We start from the raw sequence: 19,997 nt of genomic DNA on the forward strand, positions 1-19,997 counted from the left end.
AATCAGTATTAATATAGAATGAGATTTTTACTCTGCAGCAGAGTGTGCGCTGATATGAAACTTCCTGGCAAATTAAAACTGTGTGCCCGACCGAGACTCGAACTCGGGACCTTTGCCTTTCGCCGGCAAGTGCTTTACCATCTGAGCTACCGAAGCACGACTCACGGCAGGTACTCACAGCTGTACTTCTGCCAAGTCTGGAAGGTAGGAGACGAGATACTGGCAGAAGTAAAGCGTTGAGTACCGGCCGTGAGTCGTGCTTCGGTAGCTCAGATAGTAGAGCACTTGCCGGCGAGAGGCAAATGTCCCGAGTTCGAGTCTCGGTCGGGCACACAGTTTTAATCTGCCAGGAAGTTTCAGTATTAAAATGGTCTTACACGTGGTTGAAAACAGTCTGACAAATTTCGGATAGTTTTTCAATTTCACGCCTGTGCATAGTAAGTTGGTAGCACTTCGTCGCCTTGCCTGACACGCTGTGTAGCAGACTTTAAAGCTGTGCGAATCAGCATAACGAAAAGACCAGGGGTTTCGCTCGTTTTGTCCACGACTGTACATTTTACCCCCTGCTTCGATACTGCAGCTCTGCTTTGGTATTCGATGAATTTCGGTCGCTTCATTCCCTAATTTGAAGCAGAACTTCATGTTAATGCGTGGCTCCATTTTGTGCTTCTGACCGCGAATGCCTTTGTCGGCTGTGGTGTGCGTATGAGCACGAGCGTATTGACAGCCGTGGCCGGTGCTCGGCTTTTGCAGTACCTGGAGATGCGCTTCGGCGTGGCGGCCCGGCTGTGCGCCAGCATTGCCTTCTCGCTGCAGATGGTGCTCTACATGGGCATAGTGCTGTACGCGCCCGCGCTAGCCATCCGCGCCACCACAGGACTTGTAGTGTTTCCTTTTCCTTCGGGGTTCTGCCGTGAAAATATAAAATAGAAAATCTGATTGGGTTTTGAATTTTGGTGGTTTCAGTTACGGATAAGGCGGACTTCATATTATTGATTGAGATCGTGCTGTAATTTGACCGTGCATGCCAGACCAGGTCGGCAACACTACAAAAAGCGACTGTACGGAAATAGCATCAGAAACTAATTGAAATTTACCTTATAATCTTGTTAAATACGCAGTATTAATTACAATATAGTCTTCATGGCTGTCCTCCTAATTTCTCTTGTAGGACGACCCGTCTTTCACTTTTCTCCGTTTGTTGAAAACTTCTTCAAGTTGTCACTGTCATGATCAATTTACAAATTTGGCGATAACCACCTCGAATCACTATTGAAACAACCTCGCTTTGTAATATAATTTTAATTTCCACCCAAAAGCACATTCAACACATCGCCGAAAAATACACGTCTTTCGTATAAAGACAAGAGAGAGAGTGTCATCAATTAGTTGTTAAAAACAAAAACCTACGCAAAGAGTAAAGAGACGAACAAAATTAGTTATAAAAATCGGTCGCTGGTGCAGCGCTCTTCAGCGTGCGCGATCGTAAATTATATCTTTGTATTGGCGGAGGCGCGGTAGTCAAAGTACCATTACAATGCCTCCTCTACTGACACGCTCCGCAAACGAGCGTGGCAGTATAGAAAATTAACATAGATACATATATATATATGAGAAAATAAGAAATTTACATATTACAAAAAATTTTTCTGAGCACAATGCTCTTTGCTTATCAGTCTTTATATACAGTCTTTTCGGTGTGTATCTTCTTTAGGAGTCGTAACATTAATGTCTTTGAATTGCAGCGTATTATCGTTGCTTAGCTCAGCGTTTGAATTCAGTTCACATGATTCGTGTTTGCAATGGATTTAATTCGAGCAATAAATGTTCTGTTATATTGCTCCAATGTCTTTAAACGTAGTATCGGATTCTGAGTGTGTGTGTACTGCCTGGATCTCTTGCGTGTGACTTGAAGAAAATCCAAAGTTTGTGCAATGTGTCAACACGAAATTGTGATCTCCAGCAGTCGAATTTTGGTGGCGTCTACCAGGGTATAAATGGTCAATGAGGGCACAGGAAACACCTCACTGCCTACGACAGGTGATGAGCTTGTCTTTTACACCAATCTGAAGACCTGCCAGCTTCCACTACACCATACACTTCAAGACATATTGGCACTACGTAAATATTTCTTGACCAGTGTTCCATCACGTTAGTTTCTTCTTTGCATTTTCAGTTCCATTTATATGAATCATGTGCTATATGCACAAGTCCTTTGCAGTTCATTAACATCTCCTTAAAATACATTTCTTGATATAGTAAGTACATAAATATAGAAATATTTACAATTAATCATTACATGAGATAGTTACATTGTTGTCATATAGTACATATACAGAATTAAATGATGAATATAGTAAATTTTTAAGTTACATTTAATATCATTGTGCTGACATTGAATTACATTACATTCAGATTGAAGTATACATTTTATTTGTTAGCTCATTCTTTTTTCTTTCATTCCTTCTTTTTCTCCGTTACACTTGCAACATTTGAAAATATTTTGGCAACTCGCTAGAATATTCAATTTAAAATTCATCTTGCCTCCTGGAATAAAATTTACACATATTTCAAGCTTCAAGACAGCCCTCTGTAGGAGGGTAGCTTCATGGGATGGTTGCTAACTACTTCATAAATACTAGTAAAGTCATCTCCTACAGTGGACTACACAAAATAAAATATGATAGATAAAATACATGTTAACTTAATATAATGTAAAAGTTCCTATACCTAATACCGTTTCTAAGTGTGGTATCCCCACTATTACTGTTTCTAAGAGAGGTACCCGTCTATTACCGTTTCTAAGAGCAGTGCCCCTCTAAATATGTTAGGATCCTACAAGTATGTACATCAGTATGGTAAGTGTATATATATAATGTCAAATATTTCATCATCATGTATAAATTTTTCTAAGGGAGGGATGAGAGTATGAGCCACAACAGAGGACTGATGTTTTGTGTACTCCTTTCTATTTAATGGTGCATTAGTTCAGTACAGTAGATGAGCTTTAATTATGTCATTAGATGACTGCTAAATATGTTCTCTTAAATAATTCTTCCAATCTGAAGTGTCAAGCCTACATAACTCCAAAAATTTCATTACAAGTTCCCATTAGTTTAGTGTTAAAGTGTTATAGATTTAAATCTTCTGGTATATTTCCAACAGTGGCTGCTGTAAATAATTCTTTCCACATAAATCTATACTTTCACCTGTAGTTATAAGAATATAGAAGACATCACATATGTTATTATCTCAGGCATACCAATCTTTCAATAAATAATATTCTTTCCACTACTTTCATTCTGTATTCCATGAGTACATGTGATATAGCGTTCAAATCTAGTTTCTCTCCTCTCAACATATTCTCAATTACTCATCCATTATTCATTCTTCACGAAATAACATACTTATTCCTCAGCATGTTTATATATATATATATATATATATATATATATATATATATATATATATATATATATATATATCTAAAAAGAAAGATGATGAGACTTACCAAACAAAAGCGCTGGCAGGTCGATAGACACACAAACAAACACAAACATACACACAAAATTCTAGCTTTCACAACAAACAGTTGCTTCGTCAGGAAAGAGGGAAGGAGAGGGAAAGATGAAAGGAAGTGGGTTTTAAGGGAGAGGGTAAGGGGTCATTCCAATCCCGGGAGCGGAAAGACTTACCTTAGGGGGAAAAAAGGACGGGTATACACTCACACAAACACATATCCATCCGCATATACACAGACACAAGCAGACATTTGTAAAGGCAAAGAGTTTGGGCAGAGATGTCAGTCAAGGCGGAAGTACAGAGGCAAGAGTGATATTGAAAGACAGGTGAGGTATGAGCGGCGGCAAATAGAAATTAGCGGAGATTGAGGCCTGGCGGATAGCGAGAAGAGAGGATATGCTGTAGGGCAAGTTCCCACCTCCGGAGTTCTGACAGGTTGGTGTTAGTGGGAAGTATCCAGATAACCCGGACGGTATAACACTCTGCCAAGATGTGCTAGCCGTGCACCAAGGCATGTTTAGCCACAGGGTGATCCTCATTACCATCAAACACTGTCTACCTGTGTCCATTCATGCGAATGGACAGTTTGTTGCTGGTCATTCCCACATAGAAGGCTTCACAGTGTAGGCAGATCAGTTGGTAAATCACATGGGTACTTTCACACGTGGCTCTGCCTTTGATCGTGTACACCTTCCGGGTTACAGGACTGGAGTAGGTGGTGGTGGGAGGGTACATGGGACAGGTTTTAGACCGGGGGCAGTTACAAGGGTAGGGAAGGTGGTTTGGGGATTTCATAGGGATGAACTAAGAGGTTACGAAGGTTAGGTGGACGGCGGAAAGACACTCTAGGTGGAGTGGGGAGGATTTCATGAAGGATGGATCTCATTTTAGGGCAGGATTTGAGGAAGTCGTATCCCTGCTGGAGAGCCACATTCAGAATCTGATCCAGTCCCGGAAAGTATCCTGTCACAAGTGGGGCACTTTTGGGGTTCTTCTGTGGAAGGTTCCGGGTTTGAGGAGATGAGGAAGTGGCTCTGGTTATTTGCTTCTGTACCAGGTCGGGAGTGTAGTTACGGGATGCGAAAGCTGTTTTCAGGTTGTTGGTGTAATGGTTCAAGGATTCTGGACTGGAGCAGATTCGTTTGCCACGAAGACCTAGGCTGTAGGGAAGGGACCGTTTGATGTGGAATGGGTGGCAGCTGTCATAATGGAGGTACTGTTGCTTGTTGGTGGGTTTGATGTGGACGGGCGTGTGAAGCTGGCCATTGGACAGGTGGAGGTCAACGTCAAGGAAAGTGGCATGGGATTTAGAGTAGGACCAGGTGAATCTGATGGAACCAAAGGAGTTGAGGTTGGAGAGGAAATTCTGGAGTTCTTCTTCACTGTGAGTCCAGATCATGAAAATGTCATCAATAAATCTGTACCAAACTTTGGGTTGGCAGGCCTGGGTAACCAAGAAGGCTTCCTCTAAGCGACCCATGAATAGGTTGGCGTACGAGGGGGCCATCCTGGTACCCATGGCTGTTCCCTTTAATTGTTGGTATGTCTGGCCTTCAAAAGTGAAGAAGTTGTGGGTCAGGATGAAGCTTGCTAAGGTAGTGAGGAAAGAGGTTTTAGGTAGGGTGGCAGGTGATCGGCATGAAAGGAAGTGCTCCATTGCAGCGAGGCCCTGGACATGCGGAATATTTGTGTATAAGGAAGTGGCATCAATGGTTACAAGGATGGTTTCCGGGGGTAACAGACTGGGTAGGTATTCCAGGCGTTCAAGAAAGTGGTTGGTGTCTTTGATGAAGGATGGGAGACTGCATGTGATGGGTTGAAGGTGTTGATCTACGTAGGCAGAGATGCGTTCTGTGGGGGCTTGGTAACCAGCTACAATGGGACGGCCGGGATGATTGGGTTTGTGAATTTTAGTAAGAAGGTAGAAGGTAGGGGTGCGGGGTGTTGGTGGGGTCAGGAGCTTGATGGAGTCAGGTGAAAGGTTTTGTAGGGGGCCTAAGGTTCTGAGGATTCCTTGAAGCTCCGCCTGGACATCAGGAATAAGATTACCTTGGCAAACTTTGTAAGTAGTGTTGTCTGAAAGCTGACGCAGTCCCTCAGCCACATACTCCCGACGATCAAGTACCACAGTCGTGGAACCCTTGTCAGCCGGAAGAATGACGATGGATTGGTCAGCCTTCAGATCACGGATAGCCTGGGCTTCAGCAGTGGTGATGTTGGGAGTAGGATTAAGGTTTTTTAAGAAGGATTGAGAGGCAAGGCTGGAAGTCAGAAATTCCTGGAAGGTTTGGAGAGGGTGATTTTGAGGAAGAGGAGGTGGGTCCCACTGTGACGGAGGACGGAACTTACTATCTATCCGAACGCCTAGGAATTTGAACTGTTCCGTCTCGCTTATAATATGCCCAGTCTGTCTGATCAAAATATCGGTTCTTGTTGAATTGTGAGTTAGAAACTGTAAAAACTGAGTCTTACTGTGATTTAGCATCAAATTATTTTCCACAAGCCACGAACTTATTTCATGAACTACATTATTTGTTACTGTTTCAATATTACACACAAGATCCTTCACTATCAAGCTGGTGTCATCAGCAAACAGAAATATTTTTGAATCACCTGTAATACTAGAAGGCATATCATTTATATAAATAAGAAACAGCAGCGGCCCCAGCACCGACCCTTGGGGAACGCCCCACTTCACAGTGCCCCATTGGGACTGAACATCACTACCACTCTCAATATTGCGGAGAATTACCCTCTGCTTTCTGTTCTTAAAGTAAGAGGCGAACCAATTGTAAGCTGCTCCCCTTACTACGTAATGGTCCAACTTCTGCAGTAATATTTTGTGGTCAACACAGTCAAAAGCCTTCGTTAAATCAAAGAAAACACCTAGCGTTTGCAACCTTTTATTTAATCCATCAAAAACCTCACAGAGAAAAGAGAATACAGCATTTTCAGTTGTTAAACCATTTCTAAAACCAAACTGAACATTTGACAGCAAATTATGTGAATTTAAATTCTCCAGTAACCTTGTATATACAACCTTCTCGATAACTTTAGCAAACACCGATGGCATAGAAATAGGTCTAAAATTGTCAACATTATCAATGTCTCCCTTTTTATAAAGTGGCTTCAATACAGAGTACTTTAATCGGTCAGGAAACCGACCACTCCTAAAGGAAAAGTTACAGATATGGCTAAGTACTGGGCTAACATACATGGAACAATATTTCAGTATTCTGCTAGATACCCCGTCATATCCATGAGAGTTCTTGGTCTTTAGTGATTTAATTATTAACTCAATCTCCCTCTTGTCAGTATCATGGAGGAGCATTTCAGGTAACAGTCTCGGAACACTTTTTTCTAGGAGCGCTATATGATTCCCTGTTGGGACTAGGTTTCTATTTAGTTCACCTGCTATATTCAGAAAGTGATTATTAAATACTGTACATATACGCGACTTATCAGTAACACGGACATTCCCACTACGCACTGATTCTACATCCTCGACCTGTCTCTGCAGACCAGCAACTTCCTTTACGACTGACCATATGGTTTTAATTTTATCCTGAGACTTAGCTATTCTATCTGCATACCACATACTTTTTGCCTTCCTAATAACATTTTTAAGCATCTTACAATACTGTTTGTAATGGGCTGCTGCATTTAGATTTTGACTGTTTCTAACGTTTTGATATAATTGCCATTTTGTTCTACAAGATATTCTTATCCCTCTAGTCAGCCACCCAGGCTGCCTGTTTGTGCTAGTACCCTGTTTTAAACGTTGTAACTGAAAGCAACTTTCAAAGAGCATGAGGAAAGTCTTGAGAAAAGCATTATATTTATACTCTACTGTATCGGCGCTATAAACATCTTGCCACTCTTGTTCCTTTATAAGGTTTACAAAGGTCTCTACAGCAACCGGATCAGCTTTCCTGAACAGCTGATGACTATATTTAACACGTGTTGCAGCATAAAAATCTTTTAAAGTTAAAATTTGCGCATCATGATCTGAAAGGCCATTCACCTTTTGCTAACAGAATGCCCTTCTAGTAATGAGGAATGAACAAAAAAAAATGTTGTCTGTGGTTGTTCTACTGTTCCCTTGCACTCTCGTTGGAAAGAATACGGTTTGCATAAGATTATATGAATTAAAGATGTCTACCAGCATCCTCTTCCTTGCACAATCACTTATACAATTAATATTGAAGTCACCACATATAACTAACTTTTTGTATTTCCTATAAAGTGAACCAAGAACCTCCTGTAGCTTTAGCAAAAAATGCTGTGAAATCGGAGTCTGGGGATCTATAAATAACAACAGTTACAAGTTTAGCTCCGTTAAATTTAACCACACATGCACAACATTCAAACACCTTTTCAGTGCAGTACTTTGAAACATCAATTGACTCAAATGCGATGCCGTTTTTCACATACATGGCTCCTCCCCCACACCGCAAAGAGCTCCTCAAAAAGCAACCAGCCAACCTGTATCCTGGTAAAGGAAGCCTCTGAATTATCTCCTTATTTAAGAAGTGTTCAGATATACCAATAATTTCAGAGTCAACATCTGTAAGCAGTTCACTAACTTTATCTCTAATACCTTGTATATTTTGATGAAATATACTAATTCCCTCATTACTCGGATACCTAAGCTTTGTCAAAAGTGATTCCCTTGTTAGACAGACTTCCCTTAAGCAGTCTAAAAAAGGTGCAGCTCTAACACCCACTACTGCAGGAATTTTCCCATGAGTGATCCCACCACCCCCACCTATGCTGTCACCTATAAGCTTTGCCAACCTCCCCTTCCCATACCTGTTGAGGTGCAGGCCGTGCCTAGTGAAACCCGTCCTGCTGATAGACTCCACCGACACCACTGAAATGTGACCCATGCTTTCTGTCATCAGCGCACCCCCAAGTCTCATGTTATTACGCCTGACGGCTGTATTAAGATAAGGCCGATCGTGACGCTGAAACAGTTCCACGAAATGCACATTCGTGTTGCCAGTCTGAGTGGCTATCTTTTCCAGGTCACCATCTATGTCATACTCCCTATCCCTATCAATACTATTACCAGCCCCACCCACAATCACTACCTGATCCTCTTTAGTAAAATCCCTACATAACCCCCCTATGTTAACAGTCACCTGAGCCAACCCTGCATTAGGCTTCACAATGCTGGTGACCTGGTACTCACCCCCCAGCACTTCCTGCAACTGCTGGCCTACACCTCTGCCATGAGAACTACCTAACAGCAGAACCTTCTTCTTCCTCTTCGACTTTGGAACTGTTCTAGGCACAGTAACTACTGAGGTCTGCTGCATGCTTCCTACATCTACAGCTACTAGAGATTCCTCTCCACTAGACTCTGACAGTTGGTCATATCTATTGTAAACACCAATAGTAAAACTATCTGAAAATCTTCTTCTCCTAGCAGATCTCTTGCCAACAGCCAGCTCCCATTCCCCAAACCCCTTCTCCCTCCTCATCCTATCTAGCTGCTCCTGTGCATTTTTCAACTGCGCCTGAAGGGCACAGATCTTACGCTCCTGTTCCTCTATCAATTTACTCTTACTACATAACCTGCAGTTCCAGGAGAGAATCTCGCCAGAATGCCCACTGGCTTCCCCACTGCATTCCCTCCAGTGAAAATAATTCGAACAAGTCTCACACCGCAATCCACTACTTACGAACCTATGGCAAAGCCCACACTTCTCACTCATGGTAAAATTTTACTTTTTCTAAGTTCCGCTACTACAATAAGAAGATGCTAAAAACCTGACTACAATAATCACAAACTTACTCTACAAGGGAAGTAACTACTATTATTAACAGTATTAATAAACAACAAATGTGAATATAACAAAAGACTAATACAGAAAGAGAATCAAACGTCTAATGACACAGTAACAAAGCTGTAAACAGTTCCCAAAAGGTTCTTCTGAACTCTGCCCATTTCCAAATATTATTTCTTTTGAGTAAAGATAGAAGATGTGGACTGTTAAGAAGGTGGTAGGGTACAAATTTCCTAAAGAATGAAGATAGACCAAGAAAGGCTTTTGAGTTGTTTACGATTCTGTGGGGATGGAAAATTCTTTATTGCATCAATTTTTCTTGAGTCTGGATAAATGCCTTCAGTTGATATGATGTGACCAAGGAATTTGATTTCTCTCCTCCCTAATTTCGTCTTTGATATATTGATAGTGACAACTGCGTCAGAAAATTTAGTCAGAAGTTGCTTCAAAAGATTAACATGTTCTTCCCAAGTAGTGGTGGCAATGACAATGTCGTCAACATAAACTGTGATTTGCGATAACAATTGTGGTCCAAGAACAGCATCTAAGGCTTCAATAAATACTCCAGCACTCACTCGTAGACCAAAGGGTAGAAAACAAAATTGATAACTACGTCCCTCACATAGAAATGCAGTGTATTTACGACTGTTTTTATGGAGGTTCACCTGCCAAAACGATGAGCGGAGGTCGATATTGGTTAAATACTGTACATTATGAAATTTTAAAAGTTGTTCTTCCAAATTTGTCGGTTGTGTGTTGATTGGGATTATAACTTTGTTAATGAACCATGGACCTTGCCGTTGGTGGGGAGGCTTGCGTGCCTCAGCGATACAGATAGCCGTACCGTAGGTGCAACCACAACGGAGGGGTATCTGTTGAGAGGCCAGACAAACGTGTGGTTCCTGAAGAGGGGCAGCAGCCTTTTCAGTAGTTGCAAGGGCAACAGTCTGGATGATTGACTGATCTGGCCTTGTAACAATAACCAAAACGGCCTTGCTGTGCTGGTACTGCGAACGGCTGAAAGCAAGGGGAAACTACAGCCGTAATTTTTCCCGAGGGCATGCAGCTTTACTGTATGATTACATGATGATGGCGTCCTCTTGGGTAAAATATTCCGGAGGTAAAATAGTCCCCCATTCGGATCTCTGGGCGGGGACTACTCAAGAGGATGTCGTTATCAGGAGAAAGAAAACTGGCGTTCTACGGATCGGAGCGTGGAATGTCAGATCCCTTAATCGGGCAGGTAGGTTAGAAAATTTAAAAAGGGAAATGGATAGGTTGAAGTTAGATATAGTGGGAATTAGTGAAGTTCGGTGGCAGGAGGAACAAGACTTCTGGTCAGGTGACTACAGGGCTATAAACACAAAATCAAATAGGGGTAATGCAGGAGTAGGTTTAATAATGAATCGGAAAATAGGAATGCGGGTAAGCTACTACAAACAGCATAGTGAACGCATTATTGTGGCCAAGATAGATACGAAGCCCACGCCTACTACAGTAGTACAAGTTTATATGCCAACTAGCTCTGCAGATGACGAAGAAATTGAATAAATGTATGATGAAATAAAAGAAATTATTAAGATTGTGAAGGGAGACGAAAATTTAATAGTCATGGGTGACTGGAATTCGAGTGTATGAAAAGGGAGAGAAGGAAACATAGTAGGTGAATATGGATTGGGGGACAGAAATGAAAGAGGAAGCCGCCTGGTCAAATTTTGCATAGAGCACAACATAATCATAACTAACACTTGGTTTAAGAATCATGAAAGAAGGTTGTATACATGGAAGAACCCTGGAGATACTAAAAGGTTTCAGATAGATTATATAATGGTAAGACAGAGATTTAGGAACCAGGTTTTAAATTGTAAGACATTTCCAGGGGCAGATGTGGACTCTGACCACAATCTATTGGTTATGACCTGTAGATTAAAACTGAAGAAACTGCAAAAAGGTGGGAATTTAAGGAGATGGGACCTGGATAAACTAAAAGAACCAGAGGTTGTACAGAGATTCAGGGAGAGCATAAGGGAGCAATTGACAGGAATGGGGGAAATAAATACAGTAGAAGAAGAATGGGTAGCTCTGAGGGATGAAGTAGTGAAGGCAGCAGAGGATCAAGTAGGTAAAAAGACGAGGGCTAGTAGAAATCCTTGGGTAACAGAAGAAATATTGAATTTAATTGATGAAAGGAGAAAATATAAAAATGCAGTAAGTGAAACAGGCAAAAAGGAATACAAACGTCTCAAAAATGAGATCGACAGGAAGTGCAAAATGGCTAAGCAGGGATGGCTAGAGGACAAATGTAAGGATGCAGAGGCCTATCTCACTAGGGGTAAGATAGATACCGCCTACAGGAAAATTAAAGAGACCTTTGGAGATAAGAGAACGACTTGTATGAATATCAAGAGCTCAGATGGAAACCCAGTTCTAAGCAAAGAAGGGAAAGCAGAAAGGTGGAAGGAGTATATAGAGGGTCTATACAAGGGCGATGTACTTGAGGACAATATTATGGAAATGGAAGAGGATGTAGATGAAGATGAAATGGGAGATACGATACTGCGTGAAGAGTTTGACAGAGCACTGAAAGACCTGAGTCGAAACAAGGCCCCGGGAGTAGACAACATTCCATTGGAACTACTGACGGCCGTGCGAGAGCCAGTCCTGACAAAACTTTACCATCTGGTGAGCAAGATGTATGAAACAGGCGAAATACCCTCAGACTTCAAGAAGAATATAATAATTCCAATCCCAAAGAAAACAGGTGTTGACAGATGTGAAAATTACCGAACTATCAGCTTAATAAGTCACAGCTGCAAAATACTAACACGAATTCTTTACAGACGAATGGAAAACCTAGTAGAAGCGAACCTCGGGGAAGATCAGTTTGGATTCCGTAGAAACACTGGAACACGTGAGGCAATACTGACCTTACGACTTATCTTAGAAGAAAGATTAAGGAAAGGCAAACCTACGTTTCTAGCATTTGTAGACTTAGAGAAAGCTTTTGACAATGTTGACTGGAATACTCTCTTTCAAATTCTAAAGGTGGCAGGGGTAAAATACAGGGAGCGAAAGGCTATTTACAATTTGTACAGAAACCAGATGGCAGTTATAAGAGTCGAGGGACATGAAAGGGAAGCAGTGGTTGGGAAGGGAGTAAGACAGGGTTGTAGCCTCTCCCCGATGTTGTTCAATCTGTATATTGAGCAAGCAGTAAAGGAAACAAAAGAAAAATTCGGAGTAGGTATTAAAATTCATGGAGAAGAAATAAAAACTTTGAGTTTCGCCGATGACATTGTAATTCTGTCAGAGACAGCAAAGGACTTGGAAGAGCAGTTGAATGGAATGGACAGTGTCTTGAAAGGAGGATATAAGATGAACATCAACAAAAGCAAAACAAGGATAATGGAATGTAGTCTAATTAAGTCGGGTGATGCGGAGGGAATTAGATTAGGAAATGAGGCACTTAAAGTAGTAAAGGAGTTTTGCTATTTGGGGAGCAAAATAACTGATGATGGTCGAAGTAGAGAGGATAAAAAAAGTAGGCTGGCAATGGCAAGGAAAGCGTTTCTGAAGAAGAGAAATTTGTTAACATCCAGTATTGATTTAAGTGTCAGGAAGTCATTTCTGAAAGTATTCGTATGGAGTGTAGCCATGTATGGAAGTGAAACATGGACGATAAATAGTTTGGACAAGAAGAGAATAGAAGCTTTCGAAATGTGGTGCTACAGAAGAATGCTGAAGATTAGATGGGTAGATCACATAACTAATGAGGAAGTATTGAATAGGATTGGGGAGAAGAGAAGTTTGTGGCACAACTTGACCAGAAGAAGGGATCGGTTGGTAGGACATGTTCTGAGGCATCAAGGGATCACCAATTTAGTATTGGAGGGCAGCGTGGAGGGTAAAAATCGTAGAGGGAGACCAAGAGACGAATACACTAAGCAGATTCAGAAGGATGTAGGTTGCAGTAGGTACTGGGAGATGAAAAAGCTTGCACAGGATAGAGTAGCATGGAGAGCTGCATCAAACCAGTCTCAGGACTGAAGACCACAACAACAACAACATAATTTCTCGTGCATCCAGCACTAACCTTACACTACCATCCTCTTTATTAACTGCGAGGATCGGACTGCAATATGGTGAATGTGACCTTTCAATGATACCCCAAGCTTGCATTTTTTCAATCTCTTTCAAAACTGTGGGTTTCTTTGACCAAGGAATATTACAATATGTTCTACAGTATGTTTTGTGTGGTTTAACATCCATCTCATAAGTATAGCCTCTAATAATTCCAGGTTTCTCCACAAATACCTCAGCAAATTGCTGCAAAACTTCTAGTAATTCAAGTTGTTGTTCCTTTGTCAGATATTCAGATTCTGTGCATTTTTCATATAAATCATTAGGTATAATTCCTGAGCTACAGCTTCATTAAAAGTTCAATCACATATGTTTGTTGCTGGTGGATTCACAAAATGTAACTGTTCAAACTTCCCTTGTTTACTTTTTAAGTTTGTACCCTGTGTTAACTCTATTGTCAGTTGTTGTTGGTTTACGGTTAAATGACATTTCCCTTTTCCTAAATCTATGATTGCTTGATATTCATTCAAAAAGTCAATTCCTAATATGCAATGCATAACTAATTTGTCTACTACCAGAAAATTGTAATTGAGTGGTATATTTGAAAATGTGAAGTTAATTAGCGCTTGAAATTTCACATTCTTCGATTTGTTACCGGTGGCACTTATGATGTGTCAATTCTGTACTGGCAATGTTTGTATGTTCATTATTTGTTTTAGTTCATTACATAAGGACATTGAAATGACACTTGCTGCTGCTCCTGTATCTAACATTACTTCCACTTCATAACTACCAATCGTAACTCGTGTTATAGCCTGTATAATCTTCTTTGCTTTACTGGTACTATTAAAATCTACATCCTGATATAATTCTTTTTCTATTTTCTTACTGTCATCATATCGGAGAAAACAAATCGTCGGTTCCGTTGCACTCTGCTCCCTATCAACCGTAACTCGAGCGCTTAGCTCGGTCGTCGTTCGTTTTCTGGTAAATTCGGTTGTTGCTGCGGGTTGGGTTCATTGCCCAACTCAATAATATTTACATTTCTGTCGCGCGTCACCCAAGTATCAGCTGTTTGGTTGTTGACATTAACTCGCGTCGCATTGGGAGTTCCGTTAGGTAGGAATTGAGGGTTGCATGTGTCGTGGCGGTGGTCCATTGTGATTTCCCCATACATTATTTCGTCCATGACTGTAACTGGTATTGTCATTACTGTTATTCCTGCAATACATGTTTGGATGTTGTTGTACGTTGTTTCTCTGAAAATATCCTGGATGGTACCTGTTATCCTCTCTTCTTTGATCTCTATGATTTCGGTTCCTTCTTCTGTTGTTGTTATTTTGAATGTAACTGTTATTGTTCTGATTGTAATTACTGTTAGGATAACCATTATAGTAATAATTACTGTTTCCTTGCCAATGCTGCGAGTTGTTTCTCCTAATATTGAATGGATTTGCCCCAGTGTAGTGTGAATTGTTTCTTTGAGTGTTTTGTTGTGGTGTCGGAGGCGGATTCCAATAGCCTCTGTCATTTCTGTTGTGCGTACGCGAATTGCTTGGATGGATCGGATACAATTGATTGAAATTCCTGATCTCATCTCTGTAAACAACATCTATCTCATCAACATAACTGAAAAAATTCTTTATGTTGTCCTCGGACACTCCTATTAATTTATCACGATAAGGAAATGGTAAGTGCCTTTTAAGTGTTCTAATTACGTCTGGTAAATCTGCTGGTTTTGTCCAATATAATGTTTTGTTTAGGTAGCGTTCAGAGTATTGACGTAAAGTCTCTTCCTTCGGGTTGTAAATTTCTGGATTGTACACTTCTCGTTTTAAACTTTGCTGTTCTGTGATCGACCAGAATTCCTCAAGAAATGCTTGTTCAAACTGTTCAAATGTTGAACATCGTCTTTTCATTGCTGCTCCCCACTTAGCTGCTCTTCCACATAACAAATTTGTAACATATCGAATTTTATCGGCTTCTAACCAATGTCTCGGGAAAATACCATCAAAAGAGTGGATGAAAACAATCGGATGCACTTTGTCTTTCTCATCACATGAAAATGTCTGAAAGTATCCATGTCGTACTAATGTTTCATCAGCTACTCCCGATGGTATTATGGGTCCTGCATTTTGTGTCAAACTGTGCATAGTATGTGGTGATGTCTGATAGCAATTTTGATCTTGTGGTAGCATTGAAAATGGTTCATTGGGATTTGTATCACTCATTGGTAATTCTATTTTTGGCTGTGTGCTGGGTCTAGCATTATTCGGATTCTCATTTGTGTTTTGGTTGCCTGTTATGGGTTTTGGTATCACTGACAAACTTGGTATTACATTTTCTTTAAGTTTACGTACCTCTTTCTGAATATTATCTGTTTCTCCCTTTACTTGTTCCTTTGCCTTATCTAAAATGATGTGTGTCATTGTCTCAAACTTCTCATCTAAATAATCATCACATACTTTGCATTCATGTACAAGTTTCTCTGCTAGAGTTCTGTCATTCTTCAGAGATGCTACATCTGCTCTGTCTTCAAGTTTTTCTAACTTTTCCTGTAAGGATTTCTGCTCTAATGTTACATCATTTAATCTGTCTGAAAGGTCTGTAATCGTCAGGTCTAAGTGTTCTTGGTTTGTTTTTACGGAATTGTGTGACTGTCGTAATTCGTCAACTTGGGTACTGGTTTTCTGTTGTTCAAAAACTACTGTTAACAATTTCTCATTACATCGCTGTAAGTCAGTTTTTGTCTCGTCACTGAATTCCACAAATACCTTTTCTTGTCTGATAAGTCAGTAAATCTCCTTTTAAGACTACTGGTAGTTTCTGTCAAGTCGGCAAATTGTCTCGATTGTTTTTCAAAATTTTGTTTTATGTCCCGTGTCAGTTCATCGAATTTAGTGTCAAATTTCCCAATGTCACGTTTTAAATTGTCATTTTTCTCGTCTAAAGTGTCAAATTTTTGGCAAATTTTCTGTTTTGGTCACCAAGTAACTTCAGAATCTGGTTGAGCATGTCAGAGTCCTGTGTCTTAGTTTCGTCATTTTTTCGTGTCTGATTGATGTCTGGTTCTGAAGTTGATGTTGTCAGTGTCACGTTTTGTCGCGTAGTACTCACTCTCCATTCGCCTGTATATCTGTTTAAATATAGGGGTTGTTGTCTTAATCGATCCGGTAAAATTATGTCTTGAACATCCTCAATTAAGTTCAATATTCATTTGACTGTCGGACATGTTTTGCAATGTGTCACTTTCACTAAGCTTGTCTGCGGAAACAATTTCTATGCGTCTAGCGTCCATCTTGCGGTTTTCGTAATTAATTGCAAATAAAATTTTCCAATGGCAAAAAAAAAAAAAAAATTTAAAATATGATATGTTGAAATCTGAAATTTCTCTTATGGAAATGGATATTTCGATATGATTTTTAATTAGAAATTGAATTATTAAACTGGTACTGAAATTTCCCTCTCACAAATAAATGACTGTGAATATGCTCTTTACTTATCATTTGCAATAATAGTAAATCAATTTTAACTACAATTTGAAAAAATAATTGCGAAATAAATGGATCGGAATAAAGGAAGTAGTCAAATATACAGTTTTCAAACCAAAATTTCTCTTTCGCGTCCGTGCAAATTATTTTATGGATCATTATCCTTTTTCCTTTTTTTTATTTTTTTATTTTTTTTTTTACCAAATTAATTTCCTCAGCATGAAAATGAAAATTAACACGAATTAATAACAGGGAAAACAATATTGTTGTAAATTTCATGCACGTAACATTACAATTGAAATGAATGAGACTTAGTCCAAATTCATTTTCTGATGCTATAAAGTGGCTAAAATGAGATCAAATGTCCAAAATCTATAATAATTGCACCTGTATCAAATCCGGAGATTGTAAGTCCTGTCACCAGGACGCCAATGGTAGTGTTTCCTTTTTCTCAGGGTTCTGCCGTGAAAAATATAAAATAGAAAATCTGATTGGGTTTTGAATTTTGGTGGTTCAGTTACGGATAAGGCGGACTTCGTATTATTGATTGAGATCGTGCTGTAATTTGACCGTGCATGGCAGATCTGGTCGGCAACACTACAAATAGCGACTGTACGGAAATAGCATCAGAAACTAATTGAAATTTACCTTATAATCTTGTTAGATACGCAGTATTAATTACAATATAGTCTTCATGGCTGTCCTCCTAATTTCTCTTGTAGGACGACCCGTCTTTCACTTTTCTCCGTCTGTTGAAAACTTCAAGTTGTCACTGTTGTGATCAATTTACAAATTTGGCGATAACCACCTCGAATCACTATTGAAACAACCTCGCTTTGTAATATAATTTTAATTTCCACCCAAAAGCACATTCAACACATCGCCGAAAAATACATGTGTTTCGTATGAAGACAAGAGAGAGTGTCATCAATTAGTTGTTAAAAACAAAAACCTACGCAAAAAGTAAAAAGACGAACAAAATTATTTATAAAAATCGGTCGCTGGCGCAGCGCTCTTCTGCGTGCGCGATCGTAAATTATATCTTTGTATTGGCGGAGGCGCGGTAGTCAAAGTACCATTACAAGTACTAGAAGTGGCTAGAACTCAAGTAGACAGAGAAAGTTATGTTGAAGAAAGAAACAAAGCCAAACAGATAATTGCAGCATCCAAGAAGAAATCTTGGGAAGACTTTGAAAACAGGTTGGAGACTATGGGTCAAGCTGCTGGAAAACCATTCTGGAATGTAATTAGCAGTCTTCGAAAGGGAAGTAAGAAGGAAATGACAAGTATTTTGGACAGGTCAGGACAACTGCTGGTGAATCCTGTGGATACCTTGGGCAGATGGAGGGAATATTTTGAAGAGTTGCTCAATGTAGGTGAAAATGCGATCAGTAATGTTTCAGATTTCGTGGTAGAATGGGATAGGAATGATGATGGAAATAGGATCACATTTGAGGAAGTGGAAAAAATAGTCAATAGATTGCAGTGCAATAAAGTGGGTGGGGTGGATGAAATTAAGTCGGAACTCATCAAATACAGTGGAATGTCAGGTCTTAAATGGCTACACAGGATAACTGAAATGGCCTGGGAGTCGGGACAGGTTCCATCAGACTGGACAAAAGCGGTAATCACACCAATCTTTAAACATAGAAACAGAAAAGATTGTAACAACTATAGAGGTATCTCTTTAATCAGCGTTGTGGGTAAAATCTTCTCAGGTATTGTTGAAAGGAAAGTGCGAGTATTAGTTGAGGACCAATTGGATGAAAATCAGTGTGGGTTTAGGCCTCTTAGAGGTTGTCAGGACCAGATCTTTAGCTTACGGCAAATAATGGAGAAGTGTTATGAGTGGAACAGGGAATTGTATCTGTGCTTTATCGATCTAGAAAAGGCATATGACCGGGTTCCTAGGAGGAAGTTATTGTCTGTTCTACAAGATTATGGAATAGGAGGCAAACTTTTGCAAGCAATTAAAGGTCTTTACATGGATAATCAGGCAGCAGTTAGAGTTGACGGTAAATTGAGTTCATGGTTCAGAGTAGTTTCAGGGGTAAGACAAGGCTGCAACCTGTCTCCACTGTTGTTCATATTATTTATGGATCATATGTTGAAAACAATAGACTGGCTGGGTGAGATTAAGATATGTGAACACAAAATAAGCAGTCTCGCATATGCGGATGACTTAGTTGTGATAGCAGATTAGATTGAAAGTTTGCAAAGTAATATTTCAGAGCTAGATCAGAAATGTAAGGACTATGGTATGAAGATTAGCATCTCCAAAACAAAAGTAATGGCAGTGGGAAAGAAATATAAATGGATTGAGTGCCAAATAGGAGGAATAGAGTTAGAACAGGTGGACGGTTTCAAGTACTTAGGATGCATATTCTCACAGGATGGCAACATAGTGAAAGAACTGGAAGCGAGGTGTAGCAAAGCTAATGCAGTGAGCCCTCAGCTACGATCTACACTCTTCTGCAAGAAGGAAGTCAGTACCAAGAGTAAGTTATCTGTGCACCGTTCAATCTTCCGACCAACTTTGTTGTATGGAAGCGAAAGCTCGGTGGGTTCAGATTACCTTATCAACAAGGTTGAGGTTACGGATAGGAAAGTAGCTAGGATGATTGCAGGTACTAGTAGATGGGAACAATGGCAGGAGGGTGTCCACAATGAGGAAATCAAAGAAAAACTGGGAATGAACTCTATAGATGTAGCAGTCAGGGCGAACAGGCTTAGATGGTCGGGTCATGTTACACGCATGGGAGAAGCAAGGTTACCCAAGAGACTCGTGGATTCAGCAGTAGAGGGTAGGAGGAGTCGGGGCAGACCAAGGAGAAGGTACCTGGATTCGGTTAAGAATGATTTTGAAGTAATAGGTTTAACATCAGAAGTGGCACCAATGTTAGCACTGAATAGGGGCTCATGGAGGAGTTTTATAAGGGGGGCTATGCTCCAGACTGAATGCTGAAAGGTATAATCAGTCTTAAATGATGATGATGATTAATTAATCCAATGTATTTTCTGTTCCATGTACTATGTATTAAGAGTATGATTGCAAGAGTTGAAGAAGATTAAGCAGTTCACTCATGATGTCATAGTCATGAACGCTTGATAC

General features: G+C 40.1%; 1 protein-coding gene across 1 annotated transcript in view; it reads left to right on the forward strand.

Annotated features, from left to right (window-relative positions):
• Positions 1–1,995: 1,995 nt before the first annotated feature.
• Positions 1,996–19,997, forward strand: part of LOC124720273 (sodium-dependent multivitamin transporter-like) — a 47,128-nt gene continuing 29,126 nt past the window's right edge. The window contains exon 1 of the mRNA XM_047245590.1: positions 1,996–2,040. Within this exon, the coding sequence (XP_047101546.1) occupies positions 2,005–2,040 (36 nt within the window). The 5' untranslated portion in view covers positions 1,996–2,004. The remainder of the gene's footprint in view (positions 2,041–19,997) is intronic.

The sequence above is a fragment of the Schistocerca piceifrons genome, chromosome 11 (genome assembly GCF_021461385.2).
Source record: "Schistocerca piceifrons isolate TAMUIC-IGC-003096 chromosome 11, iqSchPice1.1, whole genome shotgun sequence".
NCBI classification, from domain to species: Eukaryota; Metazoa; Arthropoda; class Insecta; order Orthoptera; family Acrididae; genus Schistocerca; species Schistocerca piceifrons.